This window comes from Anthonomus grandis, chromosome 7, assembly GCF_022605725.1.
Source record: "Anthonomus grandis grandis chromosome 7, icAntGran1.3, whole genome shotgun sequence".
Lineage (NCBI taxonomy): Eukaryota > Metazoa > Arthropoda > Insecta > Coleoptera > Curculionidae > Anthonomus > Anthonomus grandis.
The window spans coordinates 28853855-28873666 of NC_065552.1; the positions used below are offsets into that span (position 1 = coordinate 28853855).

A 19812-nucleotide genomic window follows, 5' to 3' on the forward strand; every position below is an offset into this window, starting at 1 on the left:
TTCTGCTTTTCCTCAGATCGTTGAACAGAAGAGATATCTTGGAAAACGGAAACACCATCAACTGTAGTATTGGGATTCGAAGAAATTATTTTATTCAACTTTTTTCGTTGCCTATATTCCCGACAACGTTTAGCGTTCAAGGCAAGTTTGTCATTGTCTTGCTTCTTATTATCAGGTTGACTTTTATTAAGTGCGGTAGCACCGCTAGTGCTTGGTAATGAAATATTAGTATTAATTACTTGTTTTTGGTAAGTCCCACAGTCTTCTGCATCCAAAGAAAGTAAAACAGTTTTAATATGTTTTTTCTCAGTATTTGCATTTGACTGCACACAACATTCAGCATTTGACTGTAACTCGACAGCTTCCTTTTTATCTTCTATAAGAGTTATTTTTCTCTGCTTGAATGGTAAAACTTTTTCGTTTTCATTTTTTACAATATTAAGTTTCCGTTTCTTTAACGGCAATTGATGTGAATGGAGGGACATTCTGGAAGTAAAATAGTTTATAATTTATTTACATTAAAACCATTTAGTCAAAATCGTCGAAAAATAAACAATTTGACAGGTAACTTTAATTTTAAAGTGCCTTTATTTTATATTTCCATAAATAAAAAGTGTGCATTCGACAGGTACAGTCTTGCCCAAAATAAGTTTACTCATCAAATTTTTATGTGGTGGAACTTAGCTAGAGATTCAGAAACGAAAATCATGTTTTTACAGTCGCCCAGACAAGTTTTGGTTTTAAAGTTCGCCATTTTGGATCCGCCATTTTGTTTTTTGTAATTGTGATAGCACTAAATTGTATTGTCATCGGAAATATGAATGTGTTTCAAATTTCACGTAAATCGGACATCTGGAAGTTGGTCAAATTTGATTTCCAAGATTTGACCCAAACATACATAGTTACATACATACATACATACATACATACATACTTACATACATACATACATACTTACATACATACATACATAGGTACATTGCAAGTTAAATAAAAGCTTTTAAAAACAAAAAAAAATTAAAACCAAAACTTGACTGGGCGTAAAACTTGATTTTCGTTTCTGAATCTGTGGCTAACTTCCACCACATAAATTTTTGGTCGAAAAACTGTCAATTTGCTAGCTATAAATTATTATATCTACCTATACTTTTCAAGTGGTCAATTTTTATATTCCCCATGACACCAACATAGAAAGCTCAACTACTTCACTAAGGACTTACCTATTTTATTTTTACTTATTTTATAAAAGACCACCCTTGTTTGTAATCCTCGTATCAATAATTGACACACACACACACTTTTATTTTCGAATACACAAGTTTTTTAGTAACACGTCTTGTCGAAAGGAACAAATAAAATAAAAGAATCCTGAATATAACACGCACCCTATTCGCTTCATGGCTTATAAATCGGATATCACATAATATTTCTCTCACCTACATACTTGACTTAAAACCCAAACCTCATTGCGGCCTTCGAACGACCTTGCTCTATTCCCTGACCAACGCCGACATCGCGTTGATGAGGCAGGTCATTGAACCCGGACTGTTACATTTCGTTTTGTAGCATGTCGTTTTTATAAGACGGGTCCCATATACGTGCGCCCAGAAGTATTTTCAATACTAAAACATATTTTTTAATGAAAATTAGCTTTCTTTAAAAATTATAATAAATTAATTGGACAGACGCTGTACAGTGTGTCCCAAGATAAGCGAGTTTATACGTAAAAATGACGAAGTAATTTGTAGTTGAAATTTGACCGTTTGGCATCCAGCCTAAACAAATTAACAAAAAAATAAACACAATCTCAACTTTTCAATATTGCGAAGATTCAAATATTCGAATAGCAGAAAATTCAACCAAAACGATCCAAAGCCGCTCGACTAATAAAATTAAATAAAACCCCAAGTCATGAACCCTATCGAGGCTCCAGGCCACACCTCCGGCGCAGAACGATCACGCGACCACTCCATCGTTCGGTAAGTCAAGCATAAAGTCGATGTAAAAACGATGACGTAACAGACCCAAACAAATAGCAGAGTGCATGAAACGCATGCATGGGCGTTACCATATTTCATATTTAAGAATCGCTCCGTACGTAATGATCGATTCCCCAACCTGTATGTGTATAGCATAAGCTACAAAATATTGAAATGATATACAAAAGATATAACGGTAGCTTGAGGGACTTAAGTTTAGCATTACTTTTTATATCTTCACTACTAAGCAATTCTTCAAACTTAATTTCGTAAAAAAAATGTTTTATAGTATACATCTAACAACTAAACTGAATTTAATAATTTAAATAGGGTGGCCAATTTTAAATGAAAACTTTCTCATAAACATACATGCAAAATGCAATGCAATAAATTAAAGAATTATAGGCTATTAAGTTATTAGTTCAACATTAAACAGCTTGGAATAATTAATGAGTCTAATTGCGACTTAAAGTTTTAATTACTTAAATATTGCTAATTTAAGTAACCAAATTTTCTGCTAATAACGGATAGTTCTTTTAATAATGAGTAGCATTCAATGCGTAACATAAGAAAATGTGACTTAGTTAATTAAATCTATTCTTAATAAATTAGATAAGTCTGGAGGTGAGATACTTTGCTTGAGTATGTCTATGCAATTTCATAAGGGAAAATATTATGACCACTTAATATCTGTAAAACTAATAATCAAAAATTTTTTTATTAGTTTTATCAGCAAATATGATAAAGTTTTTTTTTTAATTTATAATATATATTTAGAATGCTTCTATGAAGTGTCAATTTACAATAATTATTCGCTTGAAAGTGTAGTGAAAATGATAAAAAGTATTTTAGTTTTTTTTATAGTTTGCTGTATTGTGGCGAGTTTTTAATTTAAGTATTAGTTTAATAAGCATATAATAACTATTAACAATAAAGCCCTTTTTGACTATTTTATTCTTATATTATTATTTAATGTCTTTATTTGTTAAAATAAAACAACATGTTTAAGCGAAAAAGCTATAATATGTAACAACTGAATCCCAGATATTTAACAATACTAAAACCATTAAGTTCTGCGTAATCACCATAGAGCCTTTTTTCTACTACAGCTTATGAAATTATTCTATGCTTTACGGACTAGTGCATAAACTAAATTTAATCACACTCTATTTGCCTTTTTTTATAATTTGTTAAAATTTTTGGCGACCTAAAATTAAATTTTATTGTCGACGAGAAAATTACACGTAGCGCTCATACCCAACATTATTAAATTAAGCACTTATTTATTTGGCTTGGATCGTTATGTTAAAAAATATGAATAAAAAACAAGAAATAATGTTAAACTCCCAGATTCAAATCCGCTCAACGCTTTATGTATTTAATTTTTTACATTACAAACATAATAATGATAATGTTAATTAGTTTATTATTTGTCAAACATTAAAGAAAACAAAATAAGGTATGGACCAATTAAAAGAAAATTAAAGAAATATATAGGTATGATAGGCAGTTGAATAATTACTCTATTTATTACATACTGTCCTAACATAAAACTATTAAAATTATAGTTGAGATTGAGCATTTCATATTTATTTACTGATAATAATTTTTAATAGTAGGATGTCCCATTATAGTAGGAGAAACTATAATGGGACGTTGTTCGTTAATGTGGCTTTAGGTTATGAACGTAATAAATAATTAAATTGGTCAAATATGGAGGTATCTTCATTTTTTATTATTTTATGATAAAAGCTAAAAGAATGTAACTCTTTACGACTCTTCATGTCTAAACAATTTGCATCTAATAATTTTTATAAAACAGGCCTGTATTTTGAATCCAATTTTCTGATTTGCTGTATTGAGACATATGTAGTATACCACCACATCATAGTAATTAAAGTAGTTAAAATCCAAACTATGCATTAGCTTAATTTTTTCTTACTGTTAGTAAATGTCAAGGAGTTTTAATGGTACAAAAGCAAAAAACTTTGATGAGTTGCTAAATTCATTTTCATATTTCAGATTCGTTTTTACCAACGTAAAGCTGTACTGAGTCATTGAAATTTATTTTTGATCTTGGCTTTTTGGAAAATTTTCCTAAATTATTTAAATTGCATTCAATTGCCTTTTTTACTAAATTTCAAGAAACTGCTAGTGTTTTGAAGGACCTCTTTGATTAAAAATACTTTTATTAATTTTTGCTCAAAGGTTTGACAAGAACTGTCTGTGTTATGCAAAAACGACTAATTTGGCACGCTCAATGCTAAGCGACAATTCATTCATTCGTGAAAAGCTAAGTTTGATACCCCAGTACCCAAAAGCACCTCCGCAGATAGTACTTTATGTATCTGCACTCTGATATCTCTCGTCTTGGTAGAGCTATTTTTGACTATGGTAAAGTCGAATTATTGAAATTCCATTGTCTCGTTTTTAAACTTAGCACGACGTTTCAGTTGGCAAATATGTTAACCGTTAACATAACTTTTATCAAGTGTAAGCTAACAGCGATTATTCTACAGACTTATAGGTATACTAGAGATGTGTATGACGTCCGAATATGTATAAAGCGTATTTTACATTAGTGAAATTCTCCAGATGTTGGGAATATCAACACTAAACCGATTAAAGAATCCTTAGTTTTTTATAATTTAAGTTGCTTCCAGAAATCTTCTTTTTGTCCAATGTCACTCCTTGCTCAAAATTATTACTTCTGTTCAATGTATACTTTGGCCATTGAACCAAGCGTGTTCTATTATTCCTGAGCTGAAAACCTCGCCTGTTCGGATGCGCCTTTGGTGTTCTTTAGTCCTGACTTTCAATTGTGATCTTGTCTCGCATATGTATGAATCTCCACATTCACATCTAATACACTTCTAATACTGTTTTCACGATAATTTTTTAAATAAAATAGAGTGTGTGTGACACAGTCAAATTCCTCACTATGCTCGCGAAATAAAGCCTTCAAATAAGTCTATAACTGCTTCCACGAGCTCTAGATTTGGATGGACACTGAATAACTTGTTGGTCGCAAAGTGACAAGCTGTTTTGCTCTTCATTCGAAATATTTTTGATATAATAGGCAATAATAAAATTAACTAATACCACGTAACTTGTTCTTTGTTTGTCTTCTTGAACAAAAATGTAATGCAAGCCGTTTTTTGGAGCTGAAAGACTACAAAGACACACTCATGAAACTTTTCACTTAAATTTTGGGCTTGATATATTTAAGCAATTTTTTGTATATATTTATTTGTAACTAATGTCATTAGCATGCGCAATAGCCTATTTAATTATTGTTGATGTCCTCAACGCACTGCGTGATGATGATGGAAGCCTTAGTGAGTGATAATGCTAGACAGGTTAGCCAATCAGATTTGGAATATTCGAGCGTTAATTACGTAATTTCGCTACGTTGTCATACTGTTCAGATCAGAGGAGAAAAACAACTTAGGGAAAACATATCAAAAAGACGAATAATTATGTAGGTTAATTTGACAAATTTCCTTAAAAACTTTTTAAGCCTTATATCTTTCCTCGCCAGACTCATTATTCGATAATAATATTAGGTTAATTGGATAATAACTGTAAGTAGACTAATATACGGCTTACCCTACTAATCCGCCTACTTCAGAAAAATTATCATAAATAGTCGTTTTAATTGATATAATTCATTATGACGAACCATAAATTTAAAGCCTTTGATATACTTCGATTTTCGAAGCCTTCGATTTTTTTGAAACTTTGCATTTTAGACAGAACATCTTAAGAGGCTTTGTAATAAATAATGTAATAATGTAGGAGGTTAAGGAGTTTCAATTAAAACGACTTGTCTAAAACATGACTAAAATCTAAGTATATTTAAAATTATAATAATTTGGTACAAAAGTACTCAAAATTGCTTAGCCTAAACTATTACACATAAGTCAACAATATAATTATTAAATAAGCATATTAACAAATTGGTTGACATACATAGCGCGTGAACTGGCATGAACCCTTACTAGGATATTGACTAATCTATAAATATAATAACATATCTAAAAATGTAGGTACCTACCGTATGATAAAAAAATAAGAAATAATGGCATTTGTTTTATTCTAAATATAATACATAACTTAATACTTTTATTACTATACTTATACTACAATAAACAACGGGAAGGTTTGACTTATTAATTATTATATAACGCTTGTTTCCTATTTTAAATATATTGATGTTTTTAATTAAGAACGCCACCTTTCATAATAACTGAATTGGGAATTTTCTATTGGAATCAAATCTTTTTAGTAAAATTTTTTTTTTCAAGCTTTTTTAAATATTTTATTTTAGGATCTATCATCCTCAGTACCTATCAGGCAAATAACAGAATGGTCTACTGTGAGCTCTGGTAAGACCATTTATTACATGAAAAATAATAATTATATGCATTTATTTATTACAGAAAATTCCACAGCAATACCAAGAACAGGATTTCCATCAACAGAACCTAGTGAACCTACAACAGCAGGACCAAAACCATTTTCAGTATGTAATCTTTAAGAAAATTATTAAGACCTTGCAAAGTTAATAGTTAGTTAGTATCTTTAATTAGTTCAACAAATTAAAGATATAAGTAAAAAAGATTTTTAAACCTGTAATTTTTATTTTAAGCATACTGCGAAAAATTAACTTTACATGGTCTTACACTAGTGAAGGTAAAATATATTTTTCTGCTTTACGAATAAAAAGTAACTTCCAGTTTACTGTGATAACCAAAAAAGCCAATACTTTTTCCTAATAAACCGAAAAAATAGTACATAAAGCAACGAAAGTAATAACAATTTCTGTTAATAACACAATAGAAGGTTTTTGCGTTATTAGTATTTTAATAGCGTGGGTTAGGAACACAGTCTCAATTGAGAATAGCTTGTACAGTATCACAATAGACAAAAAGTTATATAAATATCATTATCAAATTACTAGATTTATTAAATTAAATGACTTAGAAAGTTAAAGATTTTTATATATAGTTTTCCACTCTAAAAGATGACAATATTATATTCTCAATTCGTTTGTCTATTTACTACTATCAACTTCTTAAAAAAATCTGTATATATATAATCTGATATAATATTTTCCTTTTACCTTACAAATCAGCAAAATTACGTACTTCGCCATATCATCTAAAGTATCGTCTTCACCGACCTTACTTAGAATGGCACTTTTTTGTTGAACTATACACCCTTTTATAAATAATTTTTAATTATTGACTTCAACACGCAAAACTAATTTCACAATAATGTTTTGACCCCGTTAATTATTATTTATATTTGAAACTTCTAGGTTCGTCTGGTAACCAGTAATGTACCTAGTGAACAATATATCATTGATGCAATTGGAATCCTTCAACTATATTTGGAAGAAGATAATGACTTTGACGTGGCAGTAAATAGATTCCTTTCAACTTTCAAAAAAAAACATGACACACAAATTTGGAAACTTTCAAGCGGTTGCAAGATATTAACTCTTCCTAATGACACCACTTATATCAAATTACGTGAAACATACACCAATACTGAAGTGAATCTTTTTGTATGATAATATCTGTTTTTTGCTTATTTAGTAAATAATTTACTTTGGTGTGAGAGAATTTGTTTTTTAATGGTTTCCTTCCCTCTTTAAAATAAAAGTTATCAGGCCTTAAGAAAAAAGCAATACCATCGGATCTAAATCAAATTTACTGTCAAAGTACTCTATACAAATACTCCTTTTGCTCTGTAAAAAGGGCCTGTTAGCCCTCGGCAAATACTCTCGTTTTCTTGAGAAGGCCTTTTTGGTTTTTAGGAAAGTTAACTCCGAGGCATTGAATCAAGACGCTGATGTTTCTAAGAAAATGTTCTTTTCATAATTAGGTTTGTAAAAATTGTTTTTTTCAAAAAATGTTACATACTTTTTGGGCTTTTCAGATACCAGATATATGAAAACTGATTGAGTTTAATTATCGCTAAATAGAACTCTTAATAATTATGTACACTAAAAATAATAGATTGATAAGTAGACATGCAATTATGCAATTATGCAGTTTTCTCATGAGTTTGACCTTCTAAATTTCGAAGTGGCGAGTTGTTATATAGATAAACAAATTATATATCCACAATCTCATAGATCTGATAGTACATTACATAATTTTGCACTTTAACCGTAACACGATTTAATTTTGTTTATTTAGCCTTCCGGTACTAACGAGGACTTATGTGACATAAAAACTAACGTCGGACTCACACTCCGCATATCTTTTTTTCAGTGAAAAATTATCAAAAATCGTGTATAAATATATTAGTCTTGGTAAAAAAATATATAAACACATTAAATATAAATATATTTACACATTTTGAAGATAAATTATTGAAATCTAAAAGCCCAGAAAATGTTTAATAAAAAATAACAATTTTTAAATTTTAAGAATCACAGAATCGAAACATATCATCATCAAAAACAAAAACAGAACTTCTATCAAACTTTCAACATAAACAAAAGATGATTAACATTACATTTCAAAAAACAAAAATAAAACTTTTAACCTAAACTCTGACTAAAATAATATCGTCAATCTTCGTCACTTTCACCAGCCATACAGTCACTACACATGTAGTTGGCATGTTTTAAACAAATAGGTTTGTCCAAATCTTGTTGGTATATTTTTCTTTCTATCACAATAAAAGCAGCGTCGTTTTATGTTTGCGGTTTCTGGTTTGGGTAACTCTTCCTGCAGTGGTAAATATAAAATTTCTCTAAGGCAAAGTCTAATGGTACGTGGTATTCGATTATTAGTAGCTCTTCGTCGTATGTGTCCGTCTAGTAACTGCATACCAAGATTCTCCAGAAATATTCTTCGAGATGTATCATTTATATATTTTGAATTGCTCTTGAACATAACGAAGGAGTTTATTCCAGCTAAATTAAGTTGCATAAAAAATATAACCATTGGCTAGCGACGAGTAGCTCTGGTACAATCATAGGCCGCACACATCTTGTCCACTGTATCAACCCCAGCTTTAGTTTAATTGTAATCAACTATTATTTGTGGTTTTCCAGTTTCTTGGTCTATTTTGACTTCATTATGGTGCATAGTTGACAACATAAGCACATTTTTATTTTTATTGGGAATATACGATACTATGGTTGCTTTGTCTTGAAATGCAAACATGCTTGTCTGGTTGGGTCGTTTAGCAGGTTGGACAAAAAGTGGAAATTCTCTTTTATTCTTTCTAATAGTACCAAGAATCGTGAGTTTATGATTTGTTGAAAGGGCGCTAGCAACAGCCATGCTGGTGAAGAAATTGTCCATGGTAATGTTTCTGCTGCTTCCTGAGATGGGGTGACAAAGACGGGAAAGGAGGGAAACATTATCAGTTTGAACTTTATAAGGTCCAATCGGTTGTTGCCCAACATAAATTTCCATGTTCGCAGTGTAAAACAATTTTGCGTCCACTAAAGAATATATTTTGATACCATATCGGTTAGGTTTATTGGGCATATATACTCGAAACCTGCATCTCCCTCGGAATGCCATCAACATTTCATCCACTGTTGTGAGCTCGGAACATAAAAATATTCAAGAATATTTATTCAGAATCAAAGATCTCCCGGATCGGTGCTAATTTATCATATTTTTGTCTCTCTATTCTAGTATTTTTATTATTAAAACGAATATACTGCAACAAAAATCTGAATCTTTCCCGAGACATTGTCAAACGAAATATTTCCATGGATGTTCTAAATAAGTCGGAGGCATTTACCCGATTATTTTTTGACATCGAACATATATAAAGCAATCCTATAAGCGCTTTCAACTCAATAATATCTGTGGGCCTTGTGGATCGGTTGTTTGGATTTAAATTGCACGTTCCAATGTAGATATTTGTATTATCAACAATGACTTGCAATATTTCATTTGTGAAAAATAGACTCCAGATCTCTGCGGCAAATTTCAACCCTTTTGCATTTCCCTTTACCCCAGTGAGAAACTTGATAATATTTAGGGCGCTTGTCCGTACCTAAGAATTTCCTGGATGCTTTCTCCACTTGGTTTGGCCATCTTTTTCAATGTAATATGCAGCTTTTTCGTGCGCCACTTCTTCCATTATTTCATCTGGAAGATCCAAGATGTTGTTTGGGTCATCAATATCTTGCTCATCATCCGTGTTATGATCTTGAGTCTCTTCATCATCATCCTGCAAACTCGAGTCGTCATCAAATGGCTCCTCATCAGTCGCAACCTCATCGAAGAGTTGGCCAAGGTATTGTTGTTCCCTTTCGTAATTCATATTAACCACTGTAATCGAATATTTAGGTTTATTAATTTGCAAAAAGCAGAAATTAATTAAAAATTGTTATCTTAAAAAATTAGCATAAACACTAACGTGCGGAGTGAGAGTCCGCATAAGAGCCTAACTCCAACACGAAGCACCCTACTCTGTTTACCACTTAACACTAAATTGGAGCCCCTAATCGCAACAGCTACTGAGCGGTACAGCCGCCTACTCGGAATTCTTCGGAAAATACCGGCCAATTTTCGGCCATGCGGACTCGCAGTCCGCACGTTAGTACCGGAAGGTTAAAAAAAAACGTGATACACTATTAACTGATAAAAAGTTACATACTTAGTTATACATATTTTTTTGTCAAGAAAATTAAAAGAGGACTATTTAAAATATTTAAATCAGTATCTTTGGAATTTTTTTGATTTGACAAAAACAAAAGTATAATCTGACAAGAGAAAAGCTGGTATAATGCCAAATATTGATTTCAATTGACAAAAATTATGGGTTTTTTATATGAATTTTGAGTTTTAACAATATTATTTTGTGACGATTTTTTAGGAGTGAAACTTGTGAACTTCAAAATTCGAAATCTCGAGCGCTACTTAACAATTATCCTTTCAATCATTATCCTATCAAACCTAGTTAGTTGTAATGAGCTACCTCCTTTTAAAGTCCGCACTAACTTTCATTAGTCTTCAAGCTATCTACAGTATTACCTATATAACAGATCAATATTTCTTGTAAGAACTTCAATCTTTAAATCTTAAAGATATTTTTAATGTTTAAATTTTTTCCACGTACAATGTTTTTCTTTTGAGGAGTTTATTACTCCTACGGAAAACCGTGGCGGAAAACCAACGGGCAATTGAAGAATTTGTTGTTAAATTGAGGCTTTCTTTACTCTGATAAAATGTTTCGAAAAGTTAACACAACGGAAATATAATTTTAGCAAAGTCAAATAAGTGTCCAAAAAAAAGTCTTTTATTGAGGGTTTTAGGAAGAATCAAGGACATACTAGAAAGTTTTGTTTTATATAACTTACCTTGATGACGGTACTACAGTTAACTGTCGAAAAGTTGATTTGAGTTAGGTTTTCATATTTTTTAAATAGGTTTTTCTATTATTTTTAAATTCAATAAAAAATAAACTTACGAGAGAGATTGAATTAGATATAACGAATATATCAAGATTTAAGTTTTTTTAATGCTAAAATCACGATTTTTCACGACATTAATAGGGTTTTAAGAAAGTTTTAAATTTAAGTTAATGATCAATAATGTTTGCTTTACGGTTAAAAGAACATGAAATGATAACTCATAAAATTAATAACTGATAAAAGCTATCTACTAGGTTTTATCACATTTTCATATACAAATGTTAGTTTTTTAATATTAAATTACGACATTTTAGAGTTTCTTGTCTTCCAGGTCTTCTCTTACCTTAACTCGTTTCTAGCTCCTAATCTGAAAAGAAAAAAATTAATTTAGTATTTCTGCTTTAAAAAAACTATCTACTGTTAAAAGACGTTGTTACTACAGATAAGAAAACCCAAATGAAGTTTTCAAAAACTAAAGCCAAAGAAAACCCATTTAGCTCATAAATTACTGTAACGAAAAGACTTTGAGAGTTCCACATCGACACAACTTCTTATTAAAACTTTAAAAACCCGATTTTTCTCACAAACAGCGGCAGCAGCGATGAAACATGATCTTTTTTGATAGATTTCTCTTTTTTCCGTGTCCCCGTGCTTTTTTCTCAAGAAATTAAATTGCTATCGTCGCCGCCCCGAGGGATTTGGATTTAACTGGTAATCCCCTCCTCAAAGAAACGCGTTTATTAGGCGCTGTAGCTTATTTGAAAAATCGTAAGACGAAACGAATAATGTGAAAGCTTTTTAAAAAAGACTATTTTGGTTTAAATTTAAATTCGTTAAGGCTTTAGTATATCAAACTTACCTTGGGATATTTGTTTAAAATTATTTCAGAGGTAGCGTTGAGCTACATGAAAATAGCATGGATATATATATATTTTTTTGATGAATAATTTCATGGGGGTTTGTTACAAAACATTGTCACTTTAAGCATAATCTAAAAGTATACGGTTGCCATTTTTATAAGAGTATTAAATCTATACTCAATTAAAACGTAAACAGTTAAAGTGAATAAATACAGAGTGAGTCGGGAGAAACGCATCAAACTCCAGGTGAGTATTTTACACGTAAAAATTATTTTCATACACTCACGCTCTTCATAATTAAAATGTTTGCCATAGGTGCCGATTATTTGATCCTTTTCTTGCTTAGTGTCAGTATGTTTGACCCGTTTAATTTCGAGTTTGAAGGATTAAAATTAAAAGGATTATTAGGAAAGGTGTCTCTAAACATCAGAATGCAAATGTATTATCAGCTTGATGGAGTTCCCGTAAATTTCGCTTATCAGGTAAACCAATATTTTAAACGAAGAGTTTCTAGGACTATCGATTGGTCGCGGTGGTCCTATTAGTTGGCCTTTAAAATCTACAGACCTCACACCACTGGACTATTGTTTCTAAGGCTGGTTTAAAAATGAGGCTTACAAAGTGAAAGTCGACACTCGGGAGACTCTAATTCGACACATTTGAAATGCGGCAGTGTCTATTAAAGAAAGACATAAAAAGTAATAAAGGCCCTTCGCATTCGAGGTAGAATCTGTTCTAAGATTCATCTTCGACAGTAATTTCTTAGTATTATTGTTTTCAGCTTAAACTTCACTTTTGAAATTTTTATCGTGATGTGTCAGTCAAATTATAGTTTGTGATCTGAGTCAATCCCTAATTCTCTTTTGATCTAATAACTAATCTAACTAACTAATCTAGATTAGAGAGAAATCCGAATCAGATTCACTAATTCAATTCAAAAATACAATACAAGAGCTCATAATTAAAAATCTTTAAATATACAATTAGGCTTCTAAAATAAAAATAAGGCACATAAGCTCTACAGAGCAGCTGTGCAACAAACAATATAATGGTATTTTGAAACTCGCAATGTTTTTTGTACGAGCGCAATTTTTAATTAAAGTTACAAACTTTTAGGATAAAACAGTAAAAAACACAGAAAAAGCTTAAGCGTAAAAAATATATTACCAAGTCACACATACACAACTAACAGATGTTAGTAATTATCAAAAATAAAGTGTGAAAAATAATATAAAACTTGAATATAACGGACCTGGCCCTACACCACCTCGTTAGGAAGGTGGAGGGTGCTCTGGGTAGTGACTAGGCCTGTCTGAGTGCGTTTCTAGACATTGAAGGGACGTTCCACAACACCCCTTTTGCATTAATTTGCCAAGCACTCGAGAGCCGCGGCTCAGAACCCTATTTGATAAGCTGGATAGAGGCAATGCTCTCGAAACGTCATGTATCTGCCCAGCTCAACAACGAGATTGTCGAAGCGTTAGCGTCTAGGGGCTGCCCGTAGGGAGGAGTATTGTCCCCTACCTTGTGGTCGACAGCCTGATAAATCTTTTAAACAATGCTGGCCTATACACACAGGCCTACGCTGATGATCTGGTAATCCTTTGCCTAGGGAAAGACGCCGTCTCAATGCGGGGCCCTATGATGAGAGCCCTGCGTATGGTGGACATATGGTGCTTCTCGGAGGATCTCAGGATTAACCCCAAAAAAGCAGAGCTCCTAGTATTCACGAGGAGACGTAACTTTGGCTCCGTGTTATATCTCTAGGTGGCGTGCAGCTGCATTACTCCAGGGCAGTTCGATTTCTGGGAATTAAGTTAGATCCCAAACTCTCCTGGCATGATCATGCAGACACCAGAATGGAGAAGGACACCTGCGCGCTATGGGCCTGCAGGCGGGTTTTCGGCAATACCTGGGATCTGTCTCCTAAGATCCTCCACTGGATCTACTCGCGCATTGTGAGACCTCTTCTCACATACGGGGCTATCGTTTAGTGGCCATGTACGGAGAAAGCGAAAATTCCTGCTCAAATGGACAGAGTCCAATGTCTTGCATGTCTCAGCATAACGGGTTCCATGCGAACGGCGCCAACTAGAGCGCTCGAGACTCTGCTGAGCCTTCCGCCTCTGGACCTCGTTGTGCAATTCGAGGCAATGAGAACTGCGTACAGGGTATACAGGAATGTCCTCTCCTTCTGATGGGCAGTGACTGCATGGCTCCAGTGACTGTGGACTGCAAGGTATTCGTGAAGCACATTGCAGGCAAAGAGGAGTGGCAGCATTTCAACAGACCTGCATTGCTAAAAAGGGGGACCATCTGGTACACAGATGGCTCCAGAATGAATATTAGAGCTGGATCAGGGCTTTGTGGTGGGATCCCACATACCAGTAGGGCATACTCGCTGGGGAAGCATGCTACTGTCTTCCAGGCCGAAGTATTCGCTGTAATAAAATGCGGACAGAAAATCCTAAGCTGCGGACACCGCAATACAGTTGTATCAATATGCTACCATTAAGGCTATCACGGCCGCAAACGTAAGCTTTAAGCTTGTACTAGAGTGCGTAAAAGTCCTGAAAAAACTGGTACAGGTTGGATGCAGGGTCCAGCTCGTCTGGATACCTGGCCACGCAAGCGATGCGGGTAATGAGGAAGCAGCCTTTCTTGCCAGACTGGGATCCGCGAATGTGCCGATGGAGCCGGAACCCATAGTTGGTATCGCCAAATGCGTTGCGATCACATCAATGAAGGGTCTGCTGGACAAGTGGAACCGCCGAAGATGGACTGAGTCCCCTGGTATGAGACAGGCCAAAGCCCGCATAGGTGGGCCCTCTGCCTGTCTCACCAAAAATCTACTACGCCTAAAAAGACGCGAAATTCGGCTAGTGACAGGTCTTTTAACCGGTCACTGGCACTTAAAAAGCCATCTCCATACTATCGGTATTGCGGACAACTTGGTGCTGTGAGGAGGATGAAACCGTTGACCATGTAGTCGGGGAGTGCCCAGCACTTAGGCGCGCCAGGTTCAAATACTTGGGTAACAGGTTCAGTGTACCGAGCGACTTTAATTCTTTCAGACCAGAGAGCCTTATCGGTTTCTCTAAGGCCGTTGGGCTCTGGTAACCCCCGGTGGGGCATAACGGGTCCATCAGGAGACCCGTTATGCACAACTGCTTTGGCAGCCCTATTGTTTTGACAATTCACTATAAAACTTTGTTTTTTTTATCGGTTCTAGTGGATTTTTTTTAAACACAAACACTAGTTAATTCATTTTCAAAGGACACTATGAATCTGCATTCTAATCTCGCACGTTTTTGAATGCCACTATATTTTTTAATATATGTTCCCCAACTTTCTTCCTAAAGATGTTAAAGTTCTCTATGTCATTAATTTCAAGTGGGAGAAAGTTTTAGATTTTAATGCCTGTATAATCAATAAATACGTATAATAAGTAAATACGTAATAAATATGAGAAGTTATTTGGTCTTTGAGTATTGAAGTTTACATAACTACTTGATCTAGTTGGGTAATTATGGTTTATTGTTTTATAATTAGTTTTTCCCTAAAGAATATATTTTACAACAGACAAAATATATAGCGTTTCGAAATCTACCAAAGATGTCAATGTGAAAACTTCACCTTTCGGAAACGTTCTTGGCTTATCATATAGAATCTTAATAAACCACTTTTCCCTAAATACATAGACCATAACTTCGCCAACTAAACCATAATGTCACCTCCCCTAAGTGACTATATTTGTGAGGTTAAAAATTGAAACAAAAAATCGTATTTCTAAAATCAAAAATCGACAGGCGCGAGCGTTTTTATCTTGTAAATCAAGAAACTCTAAAAACTAGCGCTAAAAGTATCAAGCAATGGTATTGTTTCAAAATCTTTCACAAGCTGTCATACTGCGATAACTCAAGTTAGCAAATTCAAACTTACTAGGCAGTTGTAACTAGAATAAAAAGACCTTTAAAATAAGTCTTGTCTAATCACTTGACCCCCTTTATATAACCATGGATATAGCTTATGAATGATAATAGTTTTTAAAAGCAACAAAACTGACTTTCCCAAGACTGCGTAGCTTAAAACTGGTTTTCTGAGTAGCGAGTGATTAATCAAATCCATTAAGTAATTGGGGAGACGTGGCCCTCAGTTCCCGACAAAAAGTCAGAACACAGGAGCCGGTGAATCGTTGCGGACCGAAAAGAAAATGAAAAGGCGTTTTGGGGCTTGTCTTTTTTTTTGTTAAGAAACAGGTTTTAATTAAAATTTAGGGCTGGATCGAGCCTTGGAGCTTGAGGCGGTAACGTTTATTTAATGTCATATTATTTAGAAATTGTTAAGAAATTAAAAAAGGTTTATTGTTTTTTTTTGTGACCCAAAAATTATTTATGCTTTTTGCTAAGTTGATTGGTTGTGAAGTTAAATAAAACTCAGGTTTTAAGCTTTCTAAAATACACAAAGAATACCATCCACTTAGGCCTTTAGTTAGTTTTGTAGACCTTTTTGCCATACATATAGCCTTTCTAAACTTCTTGCTAATTTATTACAGTATGCTTTTGAGAAAAATCAACAGTATACCAAAAATTATTTTAAACTAGTTTCAACACTTCAGAATTGTATTATAGCCCCAAAGCATATCCTGATTTCGCCAGTTTTTGTATCCTTATTTACTAGTATTCCAACAGGCCTAACTGTACAACTTATAAAAAGGCGTTGGTCATAAATACAAGCATATTGCAATCTCATAATAGATCAGTTTCCTTAGTTATTAAATTTCACCTTTGAGAAAATATTTTTTTTTTTAAATTTTGGTCGTAAATTCTATAAATAGATTTTTGGGTTAAGAGTCCAGTTTGTGCCTATATAATAATGTCGGAACTGGAGAATAAATGCTTGTCACAACTGCCTTTTAAAGTTCCAGTTTTCAAAAGTTATGTAGACGATATCGTTACTTGTGTCTCAACTATTAAAGTTCAAACTGTTCTTTAAAATGTCAACTCTTTCCAAAAATAAATAGAACAGTTAAGCTGGACTGGTATCACAAATCCATCTCTTCCGAACATTTTATTAACTTCCATTTTAGGCATCCGTTTAAACAATAAATAAATATAATAAAAAACATAAATTAAGGAGCCTAGAATTGTCACATCCAGATTTTTACACAAAAAATATTAAGTACATAAAAACATTACTTTCTAAAAACGGACATCTGGCAAAATTGGTTAACAATATTTTAAAATACAAACCACCAACACAAGATTGCCAAACGGTAAAAGCTACTAACAACACAAAGAAGTTTTTTAAAATTCCTTATGCCTTAATACACTAAATCATTTATTTTTCACTATAGCTTTTAAATGTAAAAATACGCTCAAACAATTGTACACTTCACAAAAAACACCTACCCCTAAATAACAAATAAGTGGGGTAGTAATTAAAATTCCCTGTTTAAAGTGTGAAGGACTTTAAATTGGACAAAATGGAAGATATATATAAATAGGAATTACAGAACATAAAAGAAGTGTCAGACCAGAAGATATTTCAATTTCAAAAAATAAAATGGTTCTTCGAAAACGTGAAGACTCAATTTTCAAGGTGTAAAAATATTGGATAAACAATGAAATTATAGAAAAAACACAGATAATTAAGGTACATCGTATTTCAAACTTATTAAAACAATAAAACCAAATGACTAAAAAGTGATTCTTAAAAATCTCTAAAGAATCTCTGTTATGCTTGGCAACTAAATGTAAATACAGAAATAAATTAATTTAAAACAACGTTGAAAAATGTTCTTATGATGATTCGGCATAGAAAGAGTATTAGATCTAAGTACTATAATATAAACATCTTGTTGAAATAATAATTTAGATCTTGAATACTGCGGAACAGATGTTTTAAGTAGTTTATATGCAAATATCATCAAAAAGTACTAATACGAAAAAGAAATAAAGAGTGGTCGAGCTAAGTGATCTAAGTGCCAAAATTAAAAATTGCTAGAAATCAAAAAAACTTGACAAATAAGGAAAATAAAACAAATGTTCTATGGTAAGACATCAATGAAACTTCGTAAAGCAAAATAAGTGAAGAAATAATGGAAATGATCTAAGTCCACAAAAATAATAAATGATTAAAAATCTAAAATAGTGGTAAAAAATGCCCTATTGCCCTGATCAATGTACTTTAGCATTGCGCGAAGGTCTTTTTTCTTACTTTCCTTTATTTGCTCAACACTAGGCAAGGCTAAGAGCTCAACCGACTTTAAATTTTGCACAGTCACACCCTTTTTTAATACACGGCACTTCTTCCATCCTATTAAGTCACTGAAATTTTTCTTGTACAATACTATGCCGGGCTCTTCTTTCGTCACACGTAACCACGACGCTTATGTAATGCCTAGTTTAGTTGTATTTATAAGTTTTGATGATACTTTATCAAAATCAAAAAAAGTACATTCACCCATATCTAAGAGTCTGTATGGCCTGGAAGGTCTAGCAGCCGCAATTGCCGTTATGACATCGTTTACTGTCTGAAGCTTAGAACGTTTTGCTTGTTTCTCGATAAGGGCAAAATCTCTATCTGAAGACGAAAAACTATGGCCGAAAACTAAAAATGTATGGTCGATGGTGTCAAAATGTCCATTGGCTACTAATAAAATGTATAAGAAAATTAACATTCGGTTTTTTAATTGCCCTTCGCAGTTGTCACTCCATATACATAGTTTTCGCTTATAAGTTGAAAGCTGACCTGTGTTTAAGGCTTGTAGAAGACAAATGGCATCATATTTGGTTGCCACCTCGGCCCGACAGTCCTTCATGCCAAATGCACATTATCCCATCTGACGTATCTTGCACATGGATTCCAAAATTGTAGCATGACAACTGGCGGCTATAATACATACTACTATGCGTTAATTTTGGTAGGGAAAAAAGTTTCTGTAGATCCATGGTAATGGTGCAGGTATCGCTACCATAAAGAGTACTACTCGCACTGTCTTTTTGAATGAGCTTTAGAGCTTTATCGGTTTTTCTATGATGCAACTCCAGTTCGTTTTTAGCTTTTCTTGATACATTAAAGTCTATGTCCTTGCTTCTTAAAAAATGTAAATCACAATCTTGCACGTATCAACTCTAGGTCTTCTAAAAGAAAGATTTAGAAAATCCTTTATAAAAACTGTTCTATAGAATTTGTATGTTATAATGCAACCAGGATGTTTTATTTTAAAAGCGTTGAATAGCTTATAGATATTAAGGTCCGGACTGAGATATTCTTTTTCACTTTTTGAACGGCTGTAGTGGCTCTCGTCCCTCGGAAAGCTGTTGATGTGATCTTTTACCATCTGTCTATCATTAAGAGTGTACTTGATTTTTTTACAACCTCCTCGTTTATCTTTGAAGGTTGAATGCCCCTCCTTTTTACGCCTAACAAGCGTGGTAATCTTTTGCGGACTGATAGCAAATATTTCCAAAAACGTTTTTTTACATTCCCTTTTTACGTTACCTTGCCCATCTGGAACAGCAAAAGCTACGGCACATTGTCGTCTGCTTTCTGCTAAATCATCGTAGGT

General features: G+C 33.1%; 2 protein-coding genes across 2 annotated transcripts in view; one reads left to right on the forward strand and one right to left on the reverse strand.

The window, feature by feature from the left end:
• LOC126738515 (potassium channel subfamily K member 18-like) overlaps positions 1–11748 on the reverse strand; it is a 227429-nt gene extending 215681 nt beyond the window's left edge. Inside the window, exon 1 of the mRNA XM_050443884.1 lies at positions 11723–11748. The gene's annotated coding sequence lies outside the window, so the exon portion shown is untranslated. The remainder of the gene's footprint in view (positions 1–11722) is intronic.
• LOC126738516 (uncharacterized) lies at positions 2789–7609 on the forward strand. The gene is made up of 4 exons (XM_050443885.1): positions 2789–2857; positions 6310–6367; positions 6422–6504; positions 7303–7609. The coding sequence occupies exons 1-4, from the start codon at positions 2813–2815 to the stop codon at positions 7555–7557; spliced, it is 441 nt and encodes a 146-aa protein (XP_050299842.1). The 5' UTR covers positions 2789–2812; the 3' UTR covers positions 7558–7609.
• Positions 11749–19812: the final 8064 nt, after the last annotated feature.

Coding starts and splice junctions, on each gene's coding strand:
- LOC126738516 (XM_050443885.1), top strand. CDS start 2,813: ATGATAAAAAGTATTTTAGTTTTTTTTATAGTTTGCTGTATTGTG. Junction 2,858..6,309: donor TTATAGTTTGCTGTATTGTG/GCGAGTTTTTAA, acceptor ATTTTATTTTAG/GATCTATCATCCTCAGTACC. Junction 6,505..7,302: donor CAGGACCAAAACCATTTTCA/GTATGTAATCTT, acceptor TGAAACTTCTAG/GTTCGTCTGGTAACCAGTAA.